General features: G+C 43.1%; 1 protein-coding gene across 1 annotated transcript in view; it reads left to right on the forward strand.

The window, feature by feature from the left end:
* The window catches only part of CAPN8 (calpain 8), a 109,226-nt gene extending 87,470 nt beyond the window's left edge, over positions 1-21,756 (forward strand). The window contains exons 14-21 of the mRNA XM_006871146.1: positions 4,523-4,591; positions 8,734-8,791; positions 10,476-10,540; positions 15,480-15,548; positions 15,979-16,057; positions 17,925-18,041; positions 19,070-19,128; positions 21,733-21,756. Coding sequence (XP_006871208.1) covers positions 4,523-4,591; positions 8,734-8,791; positions 10,476-10,540; positions 15,480-15,548; positions 15,979-16,057; positions 17,925-18,041; positions 19,070-19,128; positions 21,733-21,756 — 540 coding nt within the window. The remainder of the gene's footprint in view (positions 1-4,522; positions 4,592-8,733; positions 8,792-10,475; positions 10,541-15,479; positions 15,549-15,978; positions 16,058-17,924; positions 18,042-19,069; positions 19,129-21,732) is intronic.
* The last annotated feature ends 3,360 nt before the right edge of the window (positions 21,757-25,116 follow it).

Here is a 25,116-nt window from a genome sequence, read left to right on the forward strand (position 1 = left end):
TCAAAACAGTGACTTCCAAGGGGATTTGCTGGGTCAGTTCAATTCAAGGCAAAGAAGTCAGCTCAAACTACTTTTTGGAATCCCCAAGGGGTAATCTTGTGTCAATGGACACAGGACAATCATGGAGACTTACTAGGAAGAAATTCTAAAAAAAACTGAAAACTGAATTGGTGAGAAAAAGGCCAGGAAAGTTGCACTAGGATTTTTTTCCCCCTTGCATCTGCTCATTTTCCTGTGATGGCAAGGGATAGCTAATGAAAATTTAATTGGAAATCACTACCCCATCCAACCTACAGCTCTGATCTTGCCTATTTAGAATTTATTCCTAAATTCTAAGAACATTTACAGGAATACAATTTGTGGCCCTCAAGGATGCCAAAAGTGGTATTTCATATGGTATAAATCAAAGAATGCAGGAGTATTCAAGGAAGGATTGTCATTGTTAAGTGCCATCGGGTTGATTCTGACTATTAGCAACCCTAGATAGGGTTTCTGAGGAACTTCTGGTGGTTTGAACTGCTGACCTTGTGGTTTGTAGCCTACAGTGTCACACCATGGAAACACCTCTTTCAGAAGTGTATAGATAGAGGATATGTTGAGAAACAACAGCTTCATATTTTGATGTTGTTGTTAATTGTCATCAAGTCTGTTCTGACTCATAGCAAGCCTATATTGGGTTTCTGAAGAGGGACAGGTAGGTTTGAACCACTGACTTTGAGATTAGCAGTTCAGTGCTTATCCTACAATGCCACACCAGGAATCCTCCTCACATTTTGATATTTTTGTTTAATAAAAGTGCCTTGATTAGCTAGTGTTGCTGTAATAGAAATGCCACAAGTAGATGATGCTTCAGCAAACAGAAATTTATTCTCTTAACACTTTAAGAGGACTGTTGTTGTTGAGTGCCATCGAGTCGGTTCCAACCCATAGCAACCCTGTATAGAGTTTCTGAGGAGCGGCTGGTGAGCTTGAACTGCTGACTTTTGTGGTTCAAAACCAACCTTGCAGTCCAGTTCATTAATCCATAGTTCCACACCAGGACTCCTTTAAGAGTCTTGTTGTTATGTGCTGTGGAGTTGATTCCAACTCATAGCAACCCTGTACAGGGTTTCTGAGGCTGTAAATCTTTGCAGGACCAGAAAGCCTCATCTTTCTCCGGTGGAACAGCTGGTCGTTTTGAACTGTTGACCTTGTGGCTCACAGCCCAATTCGTAACCACTACGCTACCAGAGTGTAGAGGTCTGAATTCAGGGTGCCGACTCTGGAGAAAGGTCCTTTTCTCCTTTCAGCATCCTTAGGTCCAGCATTCCTTAAAGATCTCCATGCATCTTGACATGCATCTTTCCCTGGATCTAGGGACATGGTGGCTGTGCAGGATAAGCACTGATGCAAGGTTGACAGTTTGAGCCCACCAGATGCTCCTCAGGAGAAAGATGAGGCTTTCTATTCTTGCAAAGATGTAAAGATTTACACTCTCAGAACCCCATAAAGGGCTGCTATGAGTCGGAACCAACTCAATGGCATACAACAACGACAGGAGCTTCACAGAGCAGGGACCCCAGGGTCAAAGGATGTACTCCACTCCCGGCTGTTCTCCCTTTCTCTGAGCTCTGCTTGCTTATTGAATCTTTTTTATATCTCAAAAGAGATTGACAGAAGATACAACCTAATTCTGTAGATTGCAGCCAGCCTCATGAACATCATAGATGTGAGGATTTATAACACAAAGGATAGTTAAGTCAGATCACATCATGCATCATGGCGGGCATGGTGGGGGGAGGATGATTACATCCTATTAGATCTTATCATGAAGATGATCTTAACTCTAAACCATGGAGAATACTGGCCCAGTCAAGTTGACCCAAAACCTTAACTATCTCAAAAGGTTTCTATGATTTTGTAGCAATACTTTTTGATGTACTCTTGTTACTTCAGGCATAAACATAACAGTTTTTAACATGTGCCAGGTATGTGTGTATATAAATAACAATAATATATATATATGTTTATGGATCCCTCGTGTGATGCTATGGGATAAGCACTGGACTATGATCTGCATGGTTGCCAGGAAGTGAGGAAGATGCAGTTATATGATGGTGAATACTCTGCACTCCACACTTTGTTCATTTATTCATTCATTAAAAATTTATAACATACATTATCTATATCAAATATATATCTATGCACTTTAATTCATTAAATATATATATATATATATATATATATATATTTGGGTGGTGGTGGTGGTAGTGTGCTGTAGAGTCAGTTCTGACTCATAGTGATCCTGTACAGGGTTTCTGAGGCTGTACATCTTTACCGGAGCAGAAAGCCTCATCTTTCTCCCACGGAATGGCTGGTAGTTTCAAACCACTGACCTTGAGGTTAGCAGCCCCACTCATAACCACCACACTACCAGAGCTCCTAATGTATTTACATATATATTTAATGAGTGGATAAATGAGCAAACATGTGACGCATACAGTATTCACCACCATTTTTGCTGTTGTTAAGTGTCTTCAAGTCATTTCTGAATCATAGCAACCCTTATATAGTTTCCAAAGAATGGCTGGTGAGTTTGAACCAAGCATGCAGTTCAAACTGGCCTTACTGTCCAGTGCATTAACCCACAGTGGCACACCAGGACTCCACCATTATACTGGTATTTCAAAATTACTCAGTTTCTAATGACACCCCCCAGTGGCAGACTGCCTACCATGGACCAGAATTTGTTGTTATATGCTGTTGATACCGATTCATAGAGACCCCATGTGACAGAGTAGAACTGCCCCAAGGGGGTTTCTTAGCTGTAATTCTTACAGAAGCAGAATGCCAGGTCTTCCACCTGTGGAACAGCTGGGTGGGTTCAACTTAAATGCAGAATTAGCAGCTATGCTTAACCCCAGTATTTGTCAATATTCATATCATTTTCTTCTCTTTTCTCCTCTTTGCTCTTCCTTCTTATTTGCTATGTGATATTATCCTTTTCTTCCCAGGAATAATATAATGTTACTCTGTGTCCAGGAATTATTAACTTCCTATTAAATTTTGGACTAGAGTATATTATAGTACATGAACAAAAGTAATTTTCCTACAAACTACTTTATGTAATATGTATGATGAGAAGCAGTTATCATTTTTCTTCTCAAAATTTAGATACATTTCAGCACATTCTCTAATGCTATCATTAATGCCCCCATGTTATCAATGAGGAAACCAGTCTTCTTGAGGTTGAGTAGGATATAGGGGATATCTGATTTGGTCATCATGGTAGACGGGGGTGGGGTTTGAATCCTGGCTCCATGGTTTACTAGTTGTAGGACCTCAGCCAGTTTCTCCACCATGAAATGTGGATAGGAATGGGTGTGCTGTGAGTATTAAGTAAAATATTCCATGTAAAATATCTGGTAAGAATTAAGTATGCAATAATTTGAGTATTATTACTACTATTACTATTCTTAATTATTAGTTGTTGCTGTTGTTAAGTGTCGTTGAGTCAATTCCAATTCATAATGACCCTGTACAGGGTTTCCGAGGAGCAACTGGTAGGTTTGAACTGCTGGCCTTGTGGTTTGCCGTTCAATACTTATCCTACAACGCCACACCTACTGCTAATCCTGGTGTAGCACTGTGGGTTAATGCACTGGACTGCAAGGTTGATTTGAACTCCAAGGTTGGTGGTTCAAGCTCACGAGTTGGAATTGACTCAACGGCACTTAACAACAACAACTACTCTTATTAGTATTGCTACTCTTACTGTTGCTACTTTTGCTACCCTATTGTCAGTGGTATTGAATGTTTTATACTTTTCTGAGGACCCATTCTTGGTGTAATGGGTTGAGCTGGCTCTCTGGAACCTCTTTGAGACATTCAGCACACATGTCATTTTCTCCATTATGCCTGATGGTGACAGTTTTTTTGGCATTCTATTTTGGATGGAGCCCATCCTGTCTCTGGACAGAGTCATTCAGATAATGGTTTGTAATTTTCAAAGGACTTTGACTCACATTAGCTCTTATGTGATTATCAAAATGACCCTGTGAAAACAGCCTTGTTAATTTAGATTTGAGTTAAGGAGCCAGAAGAGCTCTGAAATGGTATCCTGTAAATGGCCAATCTGATTTTTGAATCTGGCTTTCTGTCTCCTTGTTTCCTATTTCTACTCGACTGTGTTCTTGTTCCCAACTACTTTTTAATTCTGCTGTAATTTCTGGAGATCAAAGACCCAGGTCAAGATGCCCTACTGTCAGTTTTTCTGCTTTTCCCAGCAGGTAGTTCACCTGAGTCCCCCAAGCTGAGGGTTGTGAGGGGAACCCTTTAGGTCCAGCACTGTGTCTCTGTTAGACAGTTAGACTGTAAACTCACCAGGGGCAGGACCTCAGATGTGTCTCTTGCTTTCCTTCATGTGCCCCAACTCTTCCCGATCCTGGCACATGATGGGTGGTCTGTAAATACCAGTAAGGTTTCAATATTTTCACCTCTTCAACTATTCCCCTTTTAACTTTGCAATTGTCCTTCATTTTAGCTGCAGCCCAGTGATGTGGAGCAAGAAGATGTCCAGTTCAAGAACCTGTTTGAGAAGTTGGCAGGGGAGGTGCGTGGTGGGCAAACACAATTCCCTAGGTGGGCAGTCAGGTGGGAAAGTTATATCAGTCCTGCTGTCTTTCCTTCTGTAAGTACCAGTGGGTGAAACTGAGGCTGCAAGTCTCAGGGCCTCAGGGCTCTGTGTCTGTTACTGTATCCTGTCTCAGTACAGAGGGCCTTTCAAGTGAAGCTGGGTGAGTAATCTAGTCCTGAGACTCCTGGTATGGCGCTGTAGCATAAGCACTGGCCTGCTAACCACAAGATCAGTGGTTCAAACCCACCAACTGCTCCTTGGAAACCAGGTTGGCAGTTCAAACTCATCAGCTGCTACTCAGAAACCCTATACAGGGTCACTATGGGTCAGAACTGACTCAATGGCATGTAACAACAACAACATTAGTCAGAACCCATCAGCCAGCACCTAACAACAGCAACAACAACAATCTAGTCCTGGGCCCCTCTTCCTGCCACATGGACATAGTCTTGAGAAAACAGGAAATCCTAATCTGGTCCTGCCAGAAGAACCCTTTCTGCTTATAAATTGGCCCTGTCAGCTCAGGGCCTCTGATGAAATAGCTAGCGCAGCAAAACCTCTTTAGATCAATACCCTTCAGAGGTGGCAGGGATAGCCCAGCCAGGTGGGCACAGGCTAACCACAAGTTAACCTGGCCTGGGGTTGGTGTGCAGAGCCATGGCCTAGCTCTTTCCAGTCTCAAGTGGGTATGTGGGGGTCAATAGTACTCTCCACTCTGGACTTCAAGCTTGGCTGGGCTCCCAGCAGGACTTGGGGGCTCACCAAGGGAGAGCAGCCACCAGCACTCACATCAGCCCCCCACCCCCCACCCCCCGTGGATCAGACTCATTGTGATTTCAGTCGCATGGAGGTCAAAAAGTAAGTTACAGTGGCCCTGCGACTGGAAGTGTCAGCACTAGTCCCATAAAGACAGTAAATGGATTGCTCTTTGACGGGTAATGAGATGTACCAAAGGGATGAGAAAGGGAGAAATAAGGCTTGCCATCCTCCAGGGAAAGTCTGAAGGCATTTCTAGACTAGAGAATGGAATAGATGAAAATATATCAGAATCCCCTTCAGAAAGGAAGGCCTGGGAACACAGTTCCTTTACAGAGTGATTGAAGAAACTCTTGAAAAAATGAGTCAATTTATATTTTAAATGGATGCTCAGACTAATATTTTTACTAACAAAACCTGGCTGTCTTAGCTGCCAAGGGACAATATTTTCTTAAGAACATCAAGAACAATAAAAAATAAAAGCTTCTATTTGTGTAGTTCTCCTTGTACCCTCACTTAACTTTTCTCTACAGCAGTGTGGGCCAGTGTCTGTCACTCTTCTGCTTCTGTGGATGAAGTGACCAGCACAGCGAGATTAAGGAGGGACAAGGCCAAGTTTCAAACATAGCCTCCCCAACATTCCATTTCTTTGCTGGCAGGCTAATAGAGTCATGCTCTTGTCCAGGTGGCGTTTCAGATCTTGTAAGAACAAAACAAAAGAAAACAAAACTCAAACCTGTTGCTATTAAGTCAGTTCTGACTCATGGTGACCTCATGTGTTACAGAGTAGAACTGTGCCACAGGACTTTCTTGGCTGTGATCTTTATGAAAGCAGATCACCAGGCCTTTCTTCTGCAGAGCTGTTGGGTGGCTTTGAAAGGCCACACTTTAAATTAGTATTCGAGTGCAAACCATTTGTGCAACCAGAGACCTTCTCAGGCCTCAGAGGGGCCAACTACTCTGTGGCTGAATGAAGCCAGCTGCCATCCCAGAAGTCCCTAGGTGGTGCAAATGATTAACACACTCAACTGCTAACTAAAATGTTGGAGGTTTGAGGTCACTCAAAGACACCTTAGAAGAAAGGCCTGGAAATGTCAGCCACTGAAAACCTTGTACAGCACAGTTCTATTCTAACACACATGGGGTTGTCATGAGTCAGAATCGACTGGACAATAATAGGATTTTGGTTTTATGTGACTGGTGGACATGAGTACATGAGCTTAGGGAGGAGTTGTTGTTATTGTTAAGTGCCGTTGAGTCAATTCCGACCCATAGCGACCCTGTATAGAGTTTCCAAGGAGCAGCTGTTGAGCTTGAACCACCGACCTTGCAGTTCAAACAACTTTGCAGTCTGTGCATTAGCCTACAGCAAGCACCACACCAGGAGAGTACAAACGGTTAGAACACACTACAAAAATTAAAATTACTTGACTAAAGCCACACAGCGAGTAAGGGACAGTCAGCATTGGAATTCAGATCTGGGTCTATTGCCCCTTCTCTGTTCTTTATTCATCATTCACCATCCTGCCTGAGGTCTGTCTTCCATCTGAGAGTTAGGGGACAGATCTTCTCTCTGGCTCAATATTTACCTCAAACGTACAAGGAAGATTATGTCCCCCTAAATCTTTGATATTTTCAATAACCTTATATGCGTGTGAAAGCTGGACAGTAAATAAAGAAGACCATAGAAGAATCGATGCTTTTAAGTTATGGTGTTGGAGGAGAATATTGAAAGTGCCATGGGCTGCCAAAAGAACCAACAGATCTGTGTTGGAAGAAGTGCAGCCAACGTGCTCCTTGGATGTCAAGATGGCCAAGCTTCATCTCTCATACTTTGGACATATTGCCAGGAGGGACCAGTGACTGGAGAAGAATATCATGTTTGGTAAAGTGGAGGGTCAGCAAAAAAAAGGAAGATCCTAGCGAGATGGATTGGCAAAGTGGCAGCATCAGTGGGCTCAAGCATGGCAACAGTAGTGAGGTTGGCCCAGGATCGGGCAGTGTTTTGTTCTGTTGTGCATAGAGTCACTATGAGCCGGTACCCACTCGAATGCCCCTAAAAACAACAACAACAACAACAGCAAACCTCTCCTCCTAGTTTTAGGTGAGCTACAACATGAAACAGCAACTCCCAGAGGCAGATGGATGGTCTGGTGTGAAGGCTGGGACTTTGGGATGAGATGGACTCAGTGTGAGAATTCCAGCTCTGTCCCTTGGTAGCTGTGAACCCTGAGCAGTTATGTTTCAGTTATTAAGTGCCATTGACTTAGTTCTGACTAATATTGACCCTGTTTAGAGTTTCCAAGGAGTGGATGGTGGGTTTGAACTGCCAACTTTGTGGTTATCAGTCCAATGATTATCCTACAGTTCCTCACCAGGACTCCTGAGCAATTACAGAACATGTGAAAATGACTAGTTATATTGTGTCTGGTGGTATGGTGGTTAAGTGCTCAGCTGTTCACCAAAAAGGTTGGCAATTCATGCCCACAATTCTCACTGAGAGAGAAGATGTTGCAGCCTGCTTCTGAAAAGATCGGCAGCCTCAGAAACCCTATGGGACAGTTTTATTCTGTCCTATAGGATCGTGATGCATAGTGTTTATGAATTGGGCTGAGAACCTTAAGGTCAGCAGTTCGAAAGTACCAGCTGTTCCGCGGGAGAAAGATGAGGCTTTCTGCTCCTGTAAAGACTTACACCCCAAAACCCTGTACAGGGTTGCTAAGAGTTGGAACCAACTCCACAGCACACCACCATCACTACCATAGGGTCATGATGAGTCTGAATCCACTAGAAGGCAGTAGGTTTTAGTATGATTTGGGCATGTAGATGGGGCCTAGTAGTTTATAAATCACAGATTCCTTAACTCTAAATGGATGTGGAGTTGTTTTGAGGATTAAAGTCTGTCTACAAGGAGCTCTGGTAGCGTAATGGTTACGAATCAGGCTGAGAACCGCAAGATCAGCAGTTCGAAACTGCCAGCTGTTCCGTGGGAGAAAGATGAGGCTTTCTGCTCCGTAAAGATTTGCAGCCTCAGAAAGCCTGTACAGGGTCGCTATGGGTCGGAACCGACTCTATGGCATATAACCGCCACCTACATGGGGTGGGTAGTCTGGCTCTTGGTTTCAGGGGATCAAAGCCCTATGGTGTGAAAAGTGCTCATGTCATCAGCATACTCCTCTGGCCAGGCTATTGGAGACCCCAGGGGAAAAGGACATTCAAATGTTTAAAGAAAAAACACTATGCTTTAGTACCACAGTGCCTGTAGGTCTGGTGTCTGACTGCAGAGGAGGCGCCGCATTAATCTGATGTCTTGAAATACTCATCAGTTCCTGACTTGACTTAAATCCCGTTCCTCTTTCTAGGACTTGGAGATCAATGCCAGTGAGCTCAAGACCATTCTCAATGGGGTGTTTTTCAAACGTAAGTCCTCCTTTTCAGTAAGTCCATAGTAACTAGAGAAAGATGTTGGAGTCAGGATGCTGCAGGCTGTGGGCCCAAAGCGAAAGAAGCAGGAACACCTCACATGAGAGAAAGGATCTTGGACCAGGGAGCCCTCTTTTCTCTAGCAAGGACAGAGGCATGAGGCAGGGGGAATGGAGAGGAGGAGGCTGTGAGAGGTGATGCTGAGAGGCCAGCCTGGACTTGAAGGCCTGCAGGAATAAGCCCCTGCGATGTTGAGCAAAATCTTGTTCTGAGTTCTGGATGGAAAAACCAAAGCTGAAAACCACTGTACAGTTTAAGGGTCTTGTTTTGTTGTGGATCTTCAAGGGAAGGAGTGTGGAAGGGATGGTTCTGACTCTGCCCTAGGTTCTGCTTAGTTCGCTCAACCTCATCTTCAGACATGGGCATGCCTTTGGGGCTGTCAGAAGGTTAAACTGCCAGGAGGAAGGGTTTGCTCCACCTCCTCTGAACACTAGTCCCATTGGTGGAGGAGCCATGGATTCCAGTTCACCTCTTGCTCCTGCCTCTCTCTGGGCAGGGAAGGAGTTGCCCATGGAAGCAGAGAGGAGATGGGAGGGCTTCATGGTCTCTGATTCCTGCCTTGGTTCTCAGCTCTGAGGGAGGGGAGGGTGGAGGGCAAGGATGACTGGAGCCCCAGGAAGATACCTGTTTTCTTTCACAAGTACAGATAAATGCTGCCTTTCAATAGGCTATATGTTAGTTTGTCTCACTGTGGTGGCTTGTGTGTTTCTAAGATACAGAAAGCTATAATACAAGTATTTCAAAGACCAACAGTGCCACCCATGGTGGATACGTTTCAGTGGAGCTTCCAGACTAAGACAGACTAAGAGGAAAGTTCTGATGATCTCCTCCTCAAAATTAGCCAATGAAAATCCAGTGGATCATGATAGCTTGTTGTCTGATACATACTAGAAGGTGAGCCCTAGGTTAGCTGGTACTCAAAGTATACAGTGATTGCAAAATGGACACAAGCATGCAGTTAGCACAGGACTTGGGTGGTGTTTTATTCTCTTATACATGGGGTTGGTTGTCTGCTGTAACAACAACCTGCCTGCCAGTGGTTAAAAACACAGACCAGTGCCAGAGGGCCTAAACCCCAGCTCTGCCCCCTACTGGTTGTGTGAATGAACTTGAGTACATTATTTAATCGCTCTGCACCCCAGTTTCCTTTTCTATCAAATGGAAACAATGACAGCATCTACCACACTGCTTAGAACAATGCCTACCTAGTAAAAAGATAGCTCTTTTATTAAGGATTTTCCATGTGCCAAGCATTGTGCTAAAACTTCACCTGTCTTTGGGATAAGTACTATTATTTGCATTTGCTAGGGGAGGAAAATAAAGGTCAGAGGCATTAATTTGCCAAAATTCTATGAATAGCAGAGCCAAGGGTCAAACAAGCACCTTCAATGATTCTGCTCCTAACCATTCCAGTGACTGTCTCCCAGGGTCTGGGCAGTCTCGGGGGCCACAGGGGTGTGGACATCTGCTGATGAACCTGCCACAGGACTCTCCCCATTTAGTGTGTGTATGGGGGCACGTTCCACTTCATGTCCTGAATGGGATCTTTGGTGGTTTTCTACCATGGAGACTATTTCCCTTGGTCCTGATTCTCACTCACTTTTTCTATTGAAATATTTAGGAGCAGACATAAAATTCAGTGGATTCAACATCAACACTTGCAGGGAAATGATCAGCCTTTTGGATGTATCCTTTCAATGCACTCCCCCCCCCCCCCACCATTTTAAATGATTCCTCAAGCTTTTAAAAATATAAGGGTAGAAAAGAGAAAGGACAAGAAGGGGAATGAGATTTTGCTTACTGAGCATATGCCAGGCATCATGCTGGAGGCTTTTAAATATACATATGTATTTAATAAGCTTGAGATTAGATCTCTCTGATATAACGTAACCCTCATTTTATATTGTCGAATGTGTTGAAGTTTCAGGAAGAGTGGGTAAGGTTAGCGCATTCCATATATATATATATATATATATATATATATATATATATATATAGAGAGAGAGAGAGAGAGAGAGAGAGAGAGAGTGAGTCCCAGTGTGGTGCTGTGGGTTAATGTGCTGGACTGCAAAGAAAGGGGAGGTTAGAGGGTGACACCAGGGTGAGAATGGAGTCAAGTGGAAGGACCATTACCATAACAACCTAAAGGATGGAGGAGGTGATGGTGGTTAAGCACTTACCACCACCACCAACAATATATGACTTATATTATCTATCAACCTATCTAAAATGTCATGCAAGCTCCTCAGTGACCTTGAGATAACCTTTCTTTTACAGGTAAAGGAATTGAGGTATGCAATGTTTAAGGGACTTATTTAAAATCATCTAATTTAGACATAGCAACTATGTGGATTTTGTGGCCCTCCTCCTTCTTCAAGGACCTCTGGTAGCGAAGTGGTAACAAATTGGGCTGCTAATCTCAAGGTCAGCAGTTCAAAACTACCAGTTGTTCTGTGGGAGAAAGGTGAGGCTTTCTGCTACCATAAAGATTGTAAAGATTTACAGCCTTGGAAACCCTAAGGAGGATTGCTGAGTCAGAACTGACTCCATGATACACTACCACCACCATCCCCTCCACCTTCATTTAGGTTATCATGGTGATGGTCCTTCCACTTGACTCCATTCTCACCCTGGTGTCACCCTCTAACGTCCCCTTTCTCCCTATCACTATCTGGACTTTTAATACTGTCCTCTGACAGCTATTACCTACCAATAGTTCAGAATTATCACCTAAGAGTCTGTTTGTTATCTCTGATCTAACTCAACCCTCATTTTATATTGTCCAACGTGTAGGAGCTGCAGGAAGAGTGGGAAAGGTTAGGGCATTCCAGGTGTGGGGAATAGCTTAAATGAAGGCATCAGGTGTGAATGGTGGAACATCACTTCCTTCAATGATGCCTAGGGTGGGTACAGGTGACCCGTCTCTGTAGTGCTAATCACGAAGGTGATGTCTTTAAAAATTGGAATTTTGAAAGGTTCTCCTCAGTTCTTGGGCTTCATCCATGCTGAGCTATCTGACTGTTTCTGCAGGATTTCTTAACGAATCTTAGTGTGGGAGGATATATATATATATATATATTTTTTTTTGAGTTTTCTCTCTCTCTTTTTTAATGTTTTATTGTGAATTATGTGATAGTTTAGTTACAATCCCCTCCATACATCATCAGCCAACCAAAGGGTATACCCTGCAAGCCTGCTCCCTTGCCCCCTTCCTGGTTGTCAGCACACAGTGTCTCTCCCTCTCTGGGTCCCCAGCTGCTTCGTCTCTCCACGTCATCGTCTCTGCCTCCATCTCAGGCATCACTGCTTCTCTGGGTAAGGTCCTGCTCTCTGCTCTTCTCCCTTCATGGTCCCAGGGACCTGGGAGGAATTATTTTTATTTGTGTGGATTTGTCAGGTTGAGGAGTCCTAGGTAACCAGAGATGTAAGCTCAGACATGTGCCAGGGTTGTCACAAATGTAAGGATGGTGCTATCCCTGTGGTCCCAGAGCTTCAGAGACCACTTGTGCAGGATTTGGGGTCTTGTCAGCACTTGTAAGCTCCCAGAGGCCTGGGTGGTTAGTAATTTAATTTGTGGGCCGCTGGGAATTGTTAAGTGCTGACTCGCCTTGCTGCAAATAGTTCTTTGCATCCAGAATCATTTTCATCAAACCTTGTCTGTTGTTTTGCAGTGATCACTCAGTGTCAACTTGGCATTGCGTTCCTCATAGAGTTGAGAGGACTGTGACTCTTGGAGTCATCCTGAGAAGCGCTCAGTTCTACCAGCCAAATGCTGTGGGCAGAGTTTCAGCCCTGGAGACCCTGATATACTAGGTTTAGGACAGGGTCTGGGTCTTTGCAGGAAGTCCCACTGTCCATCTGGAATTGAAGACCAGGGAAAGAGCCCTGGAGGCCCAGTGGTGAAAATGCTCAGCTGCTAACCAGTAGGTGGTTTGAACCCATCAGTCTCTCCACAGAAGAAAGACATGGCAGATTGCTTCAATAAAGATGATAGTTTTGGAAACCCTCTGGGCAGTTCTACTCTGTCCGGTAGGGTTGCTATGAGATGGCCTCTCCTGGATGGATGGCAGAGGTCTTGGCTTGATTACGTTTAGTTGTTGCTTGGGGCCAAGCACTTTGGAACAGACATGGGTTCAATTTTAGTGCCACCACTTACTAGAGGAGTTACGCTAGGGAAGTTAGTAAATGCTCTGGATCTCAGTCTCTTCTGGAAAATGGGGAGCACAATGTCTAGCTCACATGGTTACCGTATGACATGAGACACAGTGTATAGCAGGCCTAACACTACAAAGTGCTTTGTAGGCGTTGTTGTGGTTAAGTGCCGTCGAGTCAATTCTGACTCATAGTGACCCTGTATAGGATTTCTGAGTAGCAGCTGGTGGGTTTGAACTGCTGACCTTGAGGTTAGCAGTCCAATGCTGATTCTACAGTACTGAACAAGGACTCCCTTTAAATACTCTGCTCTGAGACATGCTGGTTGAATTGTTAGTGAGAATTTGAAGACTGATGCATTCAGTACTCAGTGCCAATCATTGACAGAAAACCACAGACTCTCCTAATTGGGTGACGTTCCCACTCTTGGATGGAAATGTGACTTCTTGGTTGGTTAGTTGAAGGTGATAGGAATGACGGATGTCTGCTCTAGAATTTTAACATCCGTGCTGTAACTGGTGAAGATTGATTAGTTGTGATTGAGGAGGAAGGGGTTGTGTTTTAGACAGACTTCGTCTGATGAGGGCAAGGAGAGTTCCAAACCCACCCCCTAAAAACTAGGATGTTGCTGTTATTAAGTGCTGTTGAGTCAGTTGCAACTCATATAGACCCTGTATGGGGTTTCTGAAGAGCAGCTGGTGGATTTGAACTGCTGATCCTGTGGTTTGCAGTCCAGTGCTGATCCTACAGCACCACACCAGGACTTGTCTATATATTCGTTGAATGAATGTTGGTTGGCACAGATAAATTCACCTCTATGTTTGTTTGTTCAGTGGCCTGTAAGCCAGCTTTGCTTCTGGGGCTGTGTCCCAGAGCTCTCTGTGTGGCCCAGCCAAGCACCATGATAGAGACTGTTGTGGTTGAGAATCTGGAGATATTCCTGGTCACATTTTGGGATTCCAACTAATTATCCACCACAGATATTTAAATCTGGAAGTGCTGAAACAGTTTGCATTTGACTGCTAACATAAAGGAGTACTGGTGTGGCACTGTAGAATAAGTACTAGACTGCTAACTGCAAGGTTGGTGGTTTAAACCCACCAGCTGCTCTTCAGAAATCCTGTGGTGGCAGTGGTGATTATGTGCCGTGGAGATGGTTCTGACTCATAGCAACCCTGCATAAGGTTTCTGAGGCTGTATATCTCTCTGTATATCTGTATATATTTATGGGAGCAGAAAACCTCATCTTTCTCCCACAGACTGGCTGGTAGTTTCAAACTGCTGACGTTGAGGTTAGCAACCCGCCTTGTAACCACTACACTACCAGAGCTCCTTTCAGAAAGCTCATAGAGGGTCATATGAGTCAAGCCAACTTTATGGCACTTAGCAATAACACCAACCATGAAGTAAAGGCTGGTAGTTTGAAACTATTCAACAGCATGGTGACAGAAAGGCCTGTTGATTTGCTTCTGTAAAGACTGTGGTCAAGGAAACCTGATGGGGCATTTCTATTCTGTAACCCATAGGGTTTCTGTGAGCCAGAACTCATAGCATTTGTATTTTGTAGTTTGGCCTTCTCCATAATTCAGGATGATTAGGAGATTAGAGTGTTGTTGTTGATATTGTCGGTTGCCATTGGGTTAGTTCTGACTCATCGCAACCCCATGCAAAACAGTGCCCAGTCCTGGGTCATTTTCACAATTGTTAATACGTTTGAGCCCATTGCTGCTGCCACTGTGCTGTATCATTCTGTTGAGGGTCTTCATCTTTTTCAATGACCTCCACGTTACCAAGCATGACGTCCTTCTCCAGGGATTGGTCCTTCCTGACAACATGTCCAAAGTATTAAGAGACAAAGTCTATCCATTCTGACTTCTAAGGAGCCCCTGCTGCACTTCTTCCAAGATAGATTTGTTTGTTCTTCATGGTACTTTCAATATTCTTTGCCAACACCACAACTCAAATGCATCAATTCTTCTGCGGACTTTCTTATTCATTGTCCAACTTTCACGTGCATATGAGGCAGTTGAAAATATGGCTTGGGTTGTTGTTGTTGTTAAGTGCCATTGAGTCAGTTCTGACTCATAGGGTTTCTGAGGAGTGACCGGTGAGCTTGAACTGCCAAACTTGTGGTACATAACAAGGTCCTCAAAGTGATCTTTTTGCTCTTTAACACTTTAAAGGTTAGGGGGTTTGGGACTAATTAATGGTGTTGCTCTGAGATCTGTAGGCTCATGTCTTGCGCATTGTTCTTTACGTTGTACTGGCACCAAAAGAGTGCTGTTGTGGCTGTTTGACTTTTAAGTCATTATTTGGCTTATTTCCCACCAACCCATGCCACTGACACCTGCTGTCCTGCTTACTTCTGATGTGCATGGCTCACTAAGACCTCACTATGCAGAGTCATGAGAGAAAGACATCCATAAAGTATGCAGAATTTGAATTACATCATGTTGATCCTTAACATGCCTAGAGCAATGGGACAGGTACCTTGGGACTGATGGAGTTCAAGACACTCTGGTTGAAGATTAAAAGATATCTGGTAACTATTCTCCCTTGCTGGGCATCCTCTGGACTCTAGATCTTTTCCTCCGTTCTGTTTCTAGGTTCTCACCTCTCTCTTACACTCATTCCTGGGCTATAGCAGACACTAGTCTGACCAGAGCTGTAACCATGGCCAAAACCAATGCAAATCCTGGACATACAATTCAGGATGGAACAAAAGGCAACGAGAAAGATGTGCATGTGAATTCCTGCACTGAAAACTCAAGCATTTGGAGAGCATTTGAAGCCAGCATTGGCTCACATCTTTCCTCTCTGATCTTTGCTCTGAACTCTTCTTGGGGAGACTCAATGAAGTCCCTTCTTAATTGTATCCCTAGCCTTCCAAGAAACCAGTGGGGTGGAGGGGAGATGGTTCTGGTAGACCCATAAATGGCTATTTTCTAACTGGAATTTGTCTTCCTATTTAGGAGATTTATCAGGAGACTGATTATAACCACTGTGGGACTATGGATGCCCACGAGATGAGGACAGCTCTTAAGAAGGCAGGTGAGGACAAAACACCTTTCAGACAAAGTCTTGGGAGCCAGGTGTACACATAACAAGAAATAGCTATTCCTGTTTTCATGACTGCTAATGATCATCAGGGCTTCTTATCCTGTTTGGATATCAATGTTTCAGCAAAGATTCGTTGAGTATTTTCTGTATAAAGGGAAAGGAACCTTCTTGATACTGGGAAGGTAACAACAATCACAGAGGGTGAGCTGTGAGGGAGGCAGACAAGGGATAGCTGGAGAGGCAGTCCCCTCACCTTGTCTAATTATTCTTGCTGTGGCTAACATAACCCATAGTGTTAGACTAGTGAATTATATTTATTATGGAGTTCTTGGATGGCAGAAATTGTTAAGTATTCGATTGCTAACAGAAAGGTTGGCAGTTTGAACCACCTTAGAAGAAAAACGTCTGGCAGTCTGCTTCCCCCCCAAAAAATCATCCACTGAGAATCCTGTGGAGCACAGATCTACTCTGACACACACAGGGCACCATGAGTGGATCTACTTATGAAAATTCATCCATTGAAAACCCTGTGGAGCACAGTTCTACTTGGACACACATAGGGTTGCAATGAACCAAAATTAACTCCACTTCAACTGGATTTAAAAAATTTTACATTTTATTGTGAATTGTGTGAAATTTTACAGAGCAGATCATCAGATTTCCATTCAACAAGTCACACACATTTTGTTTCATCTCACTGGTTGCAATCCCCTCATGTAACATCAGTTATCCCACCTCCTCCCTGTGGTTCTTGCTTCCATTCCTTTATTTTTCCTAACTCTTCTGAACTTTTGTCTTCGGGTAAATGCTGCCATTTTGATCTCAAATGGTCGAGTATCCTACGGTCTATATACCTCATTAGAGTTGTTATTGTTCTTCTTATAGTCCAACCTATTTTTGGGCTGGAAATTGAGCCACTTGGATGAGTTCAGTTTCAGGTGACTTAGGACCATAGTTTCAGGGTTCTAGTAGTCTCTAAGGATGGTATTTTTTTATGATTTTGAATTTTGTTCCACATTTTTCTCTCACTCTATCCAGAACCTTCTAATGTGATCTTTCTGGGACCAGTTGGTAGTGGTAGCCAGGCACCATCTAGTTCTTTTGGTTTCAGGGTAATGGGGACTGATGTTCACATGGTCCATTAATCCACTGGACTAATTGTTCCCTGTGTCTTTGATTTTCATCATTTGTATTTCCTCTGGACAGGGAGAGACCAATACCTGCATCTTAGGTGGTCACTCATGAGCTTTCAAGACCCTAATTGCTACTTACCAAATAAGGATGCAGAGCACTGTCTTTATGGCAACTGGATTTTTATATGTGTTATAGTGTGAGCTAGTGTTGAAGCTCCAGTTCTGTCCTGATGACCAGGGAGGCGGCTAACCCTGATGAGGGTTATCTCAAAGGAGATCAAGTGGACATGGTCTGGTGCTCACTTGGAATTAACACAGGTTAATATGAATAACACCACTTAGCAACTGTACAGTCCAAGACTTTCAAAAGACCACCATCTCCCCTCCACCACACAGTTTTCTTGGAATGCCAGGAATACCATAAGAAGAGACTCCATTGAGTCTCCCCAAGAAGAATTCAGAGTAAAGGTAAGAGAGCAAAGATGAGAACCCATGCTGGCTTCTTCTGCTCTCTGAATGATTGGATTTTCAGTGCAGAGACTGATACGCACATCTTTCTCATTGCCTTTTGTTCCATCCTGAAATACATGTCCAGGCTTAACAATAGCATGGTTTTGACCACGGTTATACAGAGTCACAGCAGGTCCTCTGCACCGCCAGCCACTTCTGTTTTTATTGGAGAAGGCACTGAGTGCAGCTGGGACCTGTGCTTCTCTGCTCCTCAGGCTTCACCCTCAACAACCAAGTGCAGCAGACCATCGCCATGCGGTATGCAAGCAGCAAACTCAGCATTGACTTTGAAGCCTTCATTGCTTGTGTGATCCGACTGGAAAGCCTCTTCAGTGAGCCCCTCTCTCCTTTACCCCTATTACTTCTCACAACGCAGGGTGTGGCAGAGGGCAAGACCTGGAGGCAGAGCCAACCATTGCCTTTGGGTGACCATGGGTCAAGGACAATTCAGGGGTGTCTCTGTGGCACCTAAAGGGTCTGAGTTAGTCTGGGCGGGCCAGACCCAAGGGAAGAGGCTTGAAGAAGGACTTGAAAAGCTGCCGTCCAGATTTTTCTGCACCTACGATGTGCAGACACTGGTCCAAAATGAACAAGTCTAAGTTATTGTTCTTAAACAGTTTGTGTGTCTACTCACATTTATTCCTGCATGGAGGATGTACTGAGAATAACCTACTGTGGAGGTGATAGGGGCCCCTATGCAAGGTAATGGAGTCCTGGTGTGGCACTGTAGGATCAGCACTGAACTGTGAACCACAAGGTCGGCAGTTCAAACCCACCATCTCCTCCTCAGAAACCCTATACAGGGCTGCTATGAGTCAACACTGATTCAATAGCACTTAACAATAGCATGGACGGTAATAGGCATTCCCCTGCTACCTTGGATTCAGGTTGAGGCATACCATTAAGTGAGGGGGGTTGCCTTTCACTGAGGGGTGAGAGGTGGGTGGTAAATTCAAAGGGAAAAGGTCAGATGTCTAGAATGAAGCTTTGGGATTGGATTGCCCACAAACGGGTAGTAACCACAGTCTGTTACTCCCTCAGTCCCTAATTTACTACTGAAGAGTGACAGGTTTCTGATATGAGGCATCTAAGGGTAGAGATGTTGACAATGAGAGGTTCGTCCATTTGGGCAGGTGACATTTCTACCTAAAAAGCTCACCCTGGGCACTGGATCTGGATTTAGCTTTTGAAGGTCCTTAGGGGCTAGGTGGGAGTTGCCAGGTGTGTGTGGAGTAGGGTGGAGATATGATGCATAGCAAGGAAAAGGGTGACAGGGATGGGGTGGGCAGAGGCAGCTTTCTGACAGTTTCTGAGTCTAGGAGAATTCTCATCGAATTTCATTGTTTCTCTGGTGTTTCAGAAATGTTCAAGCTTCTAGACAAGGACCAGAATGGCATTGTCCAGCTATCTCTGGCAGAGGTAAGTGGATTGGGTTTTGATGAATTGTTTGCTGATGGTTCTTTGAAATTCTTGGACTGTATAGATATTGAATGGTATTTACTCATGTCAACCTGTCTTAATCCCATGTGAACATCATGCATGTTCTCTGGCACGGATGGTGAGGAAGAATGTAATAGCCTGTTATATAGTCTTTCAAATATCTTCATTTATTACTGTTATTATTTTAAAGATAAGCTACAGCTAGATTTATATTATTTTTATATTTCATAATATTATTTTATATTATTATTTATGTTTTATATTATTATTTTAGAGATAAGCTACAGCTACACTCATTTCAAGGACACAAGCCCTTGTTAATTTGGTTGGAATTGTGGGTGGTAGAAACAATTCAGAGTCTAATTTGTAGGACTATGTGTTTTAGATTGGTATGTAGAAGGACGCTGGAAACAAAACATTAACTTGCAACAACGTAGAATGAATATGCAAAATAAATGAGTACTTTACTGTATACAAAGTCATATAAGGTTGTATGCAGAAAGCTAAGGCTTCCAACCAGTTCTAAAGGGTATGTAAATAAGGACCCCATATGCATTGGATATGGAGCTTGGCTGAAAGCAGAGAATACCAGGAAGATGTTTACCTGTGCTTTATTGATTATGTAAATACTTTAGACTGTGTGAACAGGACAAGCTATGGATAACAACACGAAGAGTGAAGAGTGAATAGTCCAGAACACTTAATTGTATTCATGAAAAACCTGTACATAGACCAAGAGGCAGTTGTTTGAACAGAATAAGGGGACCACGGAATGGTTTAAAATCAGAAAATGTGTGTGCCAGGGTTGTATTCTTTCACCATACTTATACACTCTGTATTTGAGCAAATAATCCAATAAAATGGATTATATGAAAAAGAACATGGTATCAGGATTGGAAGAAGACTCATGAGTAACCTGCTATATATGCTGATGATACAATCTTGCTTACTGATAATGAAGAGGACTTAAAATACTTGCTGATGAAGATCAAAGGCCACAGCCTTCAGTGTGGGTTGCATGTTAATGTAAAGAAAACAGAAATCCTCACCATTGACCAACAAACAACATCAGGATAAATGGAGAAAAGATTGAAGTTGTCAAATATTTCATTTTGCTTTTTTCCACTATCAACACTCATGGAAGCAGCAGACAAGAAATCAAATGGTGTATCAAAAAATGTTGGTTTTTGATGTCAGACAAGAAATCAAAAGATGTCAGTTTGAGGAGTAAGGTGAGTCTGACCCAATCACTTGCCTCATATGCATGTGAAAGTTGGACAATGAATAAGGAAAACCTTACAAGAATTGATGCATTGAGTTACAGTGTCGGAGAAGAATATTAAAAGTACCATGGACTGCTCAAAGAACAAACAAATCTGTCTTGGAATAAGTACAATCAGAAAGCCAGGACGGTGAGACTTCATCTATTTATCATACTTCATACTTCAGACATGTTATATGGAAGGGCAAGTCCCTGGCGAAGAATATCATGCTTGGTAAAGTGGAGTGTCAGCAAAAAAGAGTAAGACCCCAAATGAGATGGCTTGGCACAGTGGCAGCAGCAATAGGATAATCAAGCATAACAATTGTGAGGACGGCACAGGACCAGGCAGTGTTTTGTTGTGTTGTGCATAGGGTCACCATGAATTGGAACCAACTCAATGGCACCTAGCAACAACATGCATTACATAGCAACCAGTGATATGAACAGGAAACAAACAGCTATGCCCTGTTCAAAGATGGTGGCCAATCGCATTGCTTTGAATGTGTATTGCTTTCCATTAGTCCTGCTAGTAATTTCAGTCTCAAAAGTCTTGCCACGGTCTTTCCTCCTGAAAGTTTCTGGAGCCTGATATGGGAGATGGGATTATGGGGCATAGCTATTTGTTTCCTACTTGGGTCAAAGTACCACAGACAATAGATTTAGTAGCTATGAAACATGAAATTATCAAACCATTTTGAACCGGTTCAAAGCCCTCTATAAAACACCATAGCACTTCCATTAGGGAGGGCTGCGGTCCTGAAAAGAAAAGTCCTTTGTGGCCTGAGGGGTTGGCAGAAGGTGTGGCAGTGTGCTGTGGGCCCAGGCCAGCAGGGAGACATTGACGCTCAATGTGCACCTGAGGCAGTAGAATTAGAGGACCAGTTATTCTTGATCTAGCTAAGTTGCCTGGACCCAATGTTCTTGTCTTCTCTAACATGGGAATGTCCAGTAATCTAGGGAAGACTTTCCTAGAAGCATATTTATGGATTCCTACAGACACCCAGAACATAGGGTTGAACCTAAAATTGAATAGATATACTTGAATGTGTGCTGTATAAACAGAAGCATACATATACCTATTTCCGAAAGTTTCTTTTGGGGTCTAGAGCTTTTTCCAAGTCATATTTCCATAGTGCTCTCCTGAAGAGTTAGTGGCTTTGTTAGAAGCATTCCCATTTCCTATTGTTGAGCATAGACTTACTGAAGGATGGAGAGACTCAAAGATCTTTTCTGTGTGAGGCAGAGGACACCCACTGCCCAAGAATCTGCAGCCTTCCTCCCAAGAAGCAGTGTACTCACTCCAACTTTCTTTTTTCTAGTGGCTGTGCTGTGTTTTGGTCTGACCAGCGTTTTGGACGTCGGTGATACTCTCTGCTTTTTTCTTTTTTTTCCCCCCACCTTCTTTATAATTTTGTGACTATGTGTCCATGCCTGCATGATTTGATTACACATATCTCTCTTGTCTATGGCTATTTCTTGAGATCCTGGCCTGTCCCAGAACTGAGTATTTGGTAGAAACCCTGGGTCTCTTTTCAGCAGCACTGAGCTACTCAGCTGGCCATGGGGGAAAGCAACCAATTAAAGTTGTTGGTTAAAGTAGTTCCACCTCTCTCTGGTGATATGCAATCTGGGAATGGCTTTGAGATTTTCATACTTTAGGAAAGAAGATATTCTTGGGGAATGACATGGCCCACAGCTGCTGAAAGATTGCAAATGTAGGTTCATTTCTTGGAAAAGAGGCCGACAACAGACTGCACTGCTTCCCAGGGTCCCGCTTCAGCCCACCCAGGAAGGGAGCAGGGATGGACTACAGAAGACTGGACTTTATTCTTCCTTCCTTACAGACCACGGCTATATTGTTCATGTCAGCACCTGCCACGTGTTAGGTAAATTCTTGCTGAGGGGAATTCTTACCTGACAGATAGCTAGAGGGGAAATGCAATTCAGGTTAGTTTTGCTCACAGCTAAACGCAGGAATCTTTGTTGCTGGTAAGAAAATAAACACCACCGCCTAGTGTCCTGATGGGCAGATGGAGATTGAGCTGGCTCTTTAGATGCAGAGTTTGGAAATGAAATATAAAGGAGGCCAAGCTACTGGAGAGAAAACCCATACACACACTCATACATACCCCCATACATATTAATCTGATTCTAGACTAACTTTCTACTTCCTTCAGGACATGACTCAGACATATGGCAAAACATGAGTCAACTTAATGTTGTCTTAATTTCCCCCAAGACCCAGTAGGGATGAAGCACAGGTCCTGGACAGAGGGAGAGGGAAAAGCCCCAGGTCTCTCCTCTTGAGGTAGGTTCGGCTTTTCTGATGGTAGGAAGGAGGTATATTTCTCTTGATGATCCTTCCTTGTCCAATCAGAGCTGGAGGTGCAGGGAGAGGTCCAGTACTCCCTGCAGTGGGCCTCAGCAGGTGTGTGCCTTGCCATGCTCAGGCTGCATGGAGAGACCCTGGCCAATCATTAGGGGCCCAGCTGGTGGTGTTCTAATACTCACTGAGGGTGGGTTACAAACCCCAATCTTTACAAGTATGGTGCTAGAAGCCAATTCTCCTTTAGATTTTACATGTAATGTGTCTGTCCACATTAAAAGTGTTGTAGTATAAACAAGCTGCACTGGGAAGTTTTATATTTAAAGCCTACATGTTTGAATTATGGAGTCCTGGTGTGGCACTGTGGGTTAATGCGCTAGACTGCAAAGCCGTTTGAACTGCAAGGTCGGTTGTTCAAACTCACCAGCTGCCCCTCGGAAACCCTATACAGGGTCGCTATGGGTCAGAATTGACTCAATGGCACTTAACAACAACAACAGCATGCTTTAATTACTTTAGGAGATAGTCTGTCTAGTAGTCAAAAAATTAGCCTCATTAAAAAAAGACATTTGCTTTGGGGTTCTCAGGTCCCTAGGTAAGTAAGGATTGTCCTGGGGACTCTTGACTGAGATAACTCATGAACTATTGTTCGGTTTCCTCTTAAATTCCTTGTCGTTTGTCTTATGTCCTACTCCTCAGTGGCAGATTCTTGCCTTCCATGTGGTCGACTTGGGTTTGATTCTCAGCCAATCTATCTCATCAGCAGCCACCACCTGTCTGTCAGGGGAAGCTTGCGTGTTGCTATGATGCCGAACAGGTTTTGGCAGAGCTTCCAGACTGAGACAAATTAGAAAGAAAAGCCTTATGATCTATTTCTGAAAATCACTCAGGGAAAACTCTATGGATCAGAATAATCTGATCTGCAACCGATCATGGGATGCTGCGAGACTGGACAGTGTTTTGTTCCATTCTGCCTGGGGTTGTCATGAGGTGGGGCAGCTAACAGTGACCTTGACAATGACAACAACAGATGTTGCTGTTAGGTGCCTTCTTCATGGCCTCTTGTGGCATCTGAGGATGAACAGTCTGGAATGGAGAATACTACACTGTGGATGCCTGAGGAAGGCTCCCACAGGCTTCCTTTCTCAGAGATTCTGATTACTCATTTTTTTTTTTCTCTCTCTTAAAGAGCTTTTTATTAAACAGCAAAACAGAATTGCAATACAAGTTTTAAATGTTTGTCAGTTAGATCACGAAAAGGATGCAAAATGCCTACAGTATGACTACTATGTATTCATGCAAATAAATAGTTTAACAAATCATACTTATACCAACTCAATCATAAGATTATTCCATGATTAAAAGTTGCCCAAGTCTCATAACACACAACTCTTACTAGTGGCTCGCTCTTCCTATTGTAATGAATATTTTAACATTGCTTCGGATAGATTCCCTTTTTAAATGGAACCTACAAGTGAATTTGTAAAAGCTGTTTAGTAAAAGGATGCCTAAAACTCAACAAACCAAAGAGGGGCTTACAAAAAAATTTCTAGAAATGGTGAGATAAAATACCGCGATAGATTATCTATTAATTAGTACATGCGAACAATTCTCCCATTCTCTTCATGAATCTGATACGAATAAACTCTGAAGAGTTTTTTTTTTTTTTACAAAAATTGATCTTCTGGATGCTATAAAGAAACCTTAGGAGACCAAACTCCAAGTGTTCTCTTCTAGATGTGGTTTACATTAGGTTACTCATATACGTTGTAACCCAAAACATTTGGGAGTTGGAAACGACTACTTAACAAATATTTTTCCTGCCCTATTTCTTTTTCCCCAAGGTTTTTTATGTTCAATACATACAACCAGAGCTCTCAAATACCAAGCCGATCATTTTTACAGAAGAAGTATCAAAGAATAAATCTTCCCAATATGAAAGTTCAAAGTATCAAGGGATAATCTTCATTTTTATAGTCTGTTTTCAATTTGTTAAAAGGAAAACCAGCAGTCCTATCTTATTAGTAATTAAAAGAAATGATAGGTCCTAGCTGAGAAAGTTGTTTCAACAATTAGTTCAAGTGGTACGTTCATAAATGCTTAACAATTAAAATTACTTTTACAAATGTGGGACCATCTTTTTTTCCCCCTGAAGGGGAAGGGAAATGGAAGGAAGAGGGCAATGGAAAAGAGGCACAAGCCAGTGGGCAGCCTACATAGAAAGCTGTGCATTCAGTACACAATTTGGTCACTCTTTCAAAATATGGTAGCTGTTTTCTTGTGTCATATTTTACTACACCTATAAGAAAACACAGTGCTAAACCTAAAAAAGCAAATTTGATAAAACATTCATTTTCAAGTTTTCATAAATATATGC

The sequence above is a fragment of the Chrysochloris asiatica genome, unplaced genomic scaffold (assembly GCF_000296735.1).
Source record: "Chrysochloris asiatica unplaced genomic scaffold, ChrAsi1.0 scaffold00161, whole genome shotgun sequence".
In the NCBI taxonomy this organism is placed as follows: Eukaryota; Metazoa; Chordata; class Mammalia; order Afrosoricida; family Chrysochloridae; genus Chrysochloris; species Chrysochloris asiatica.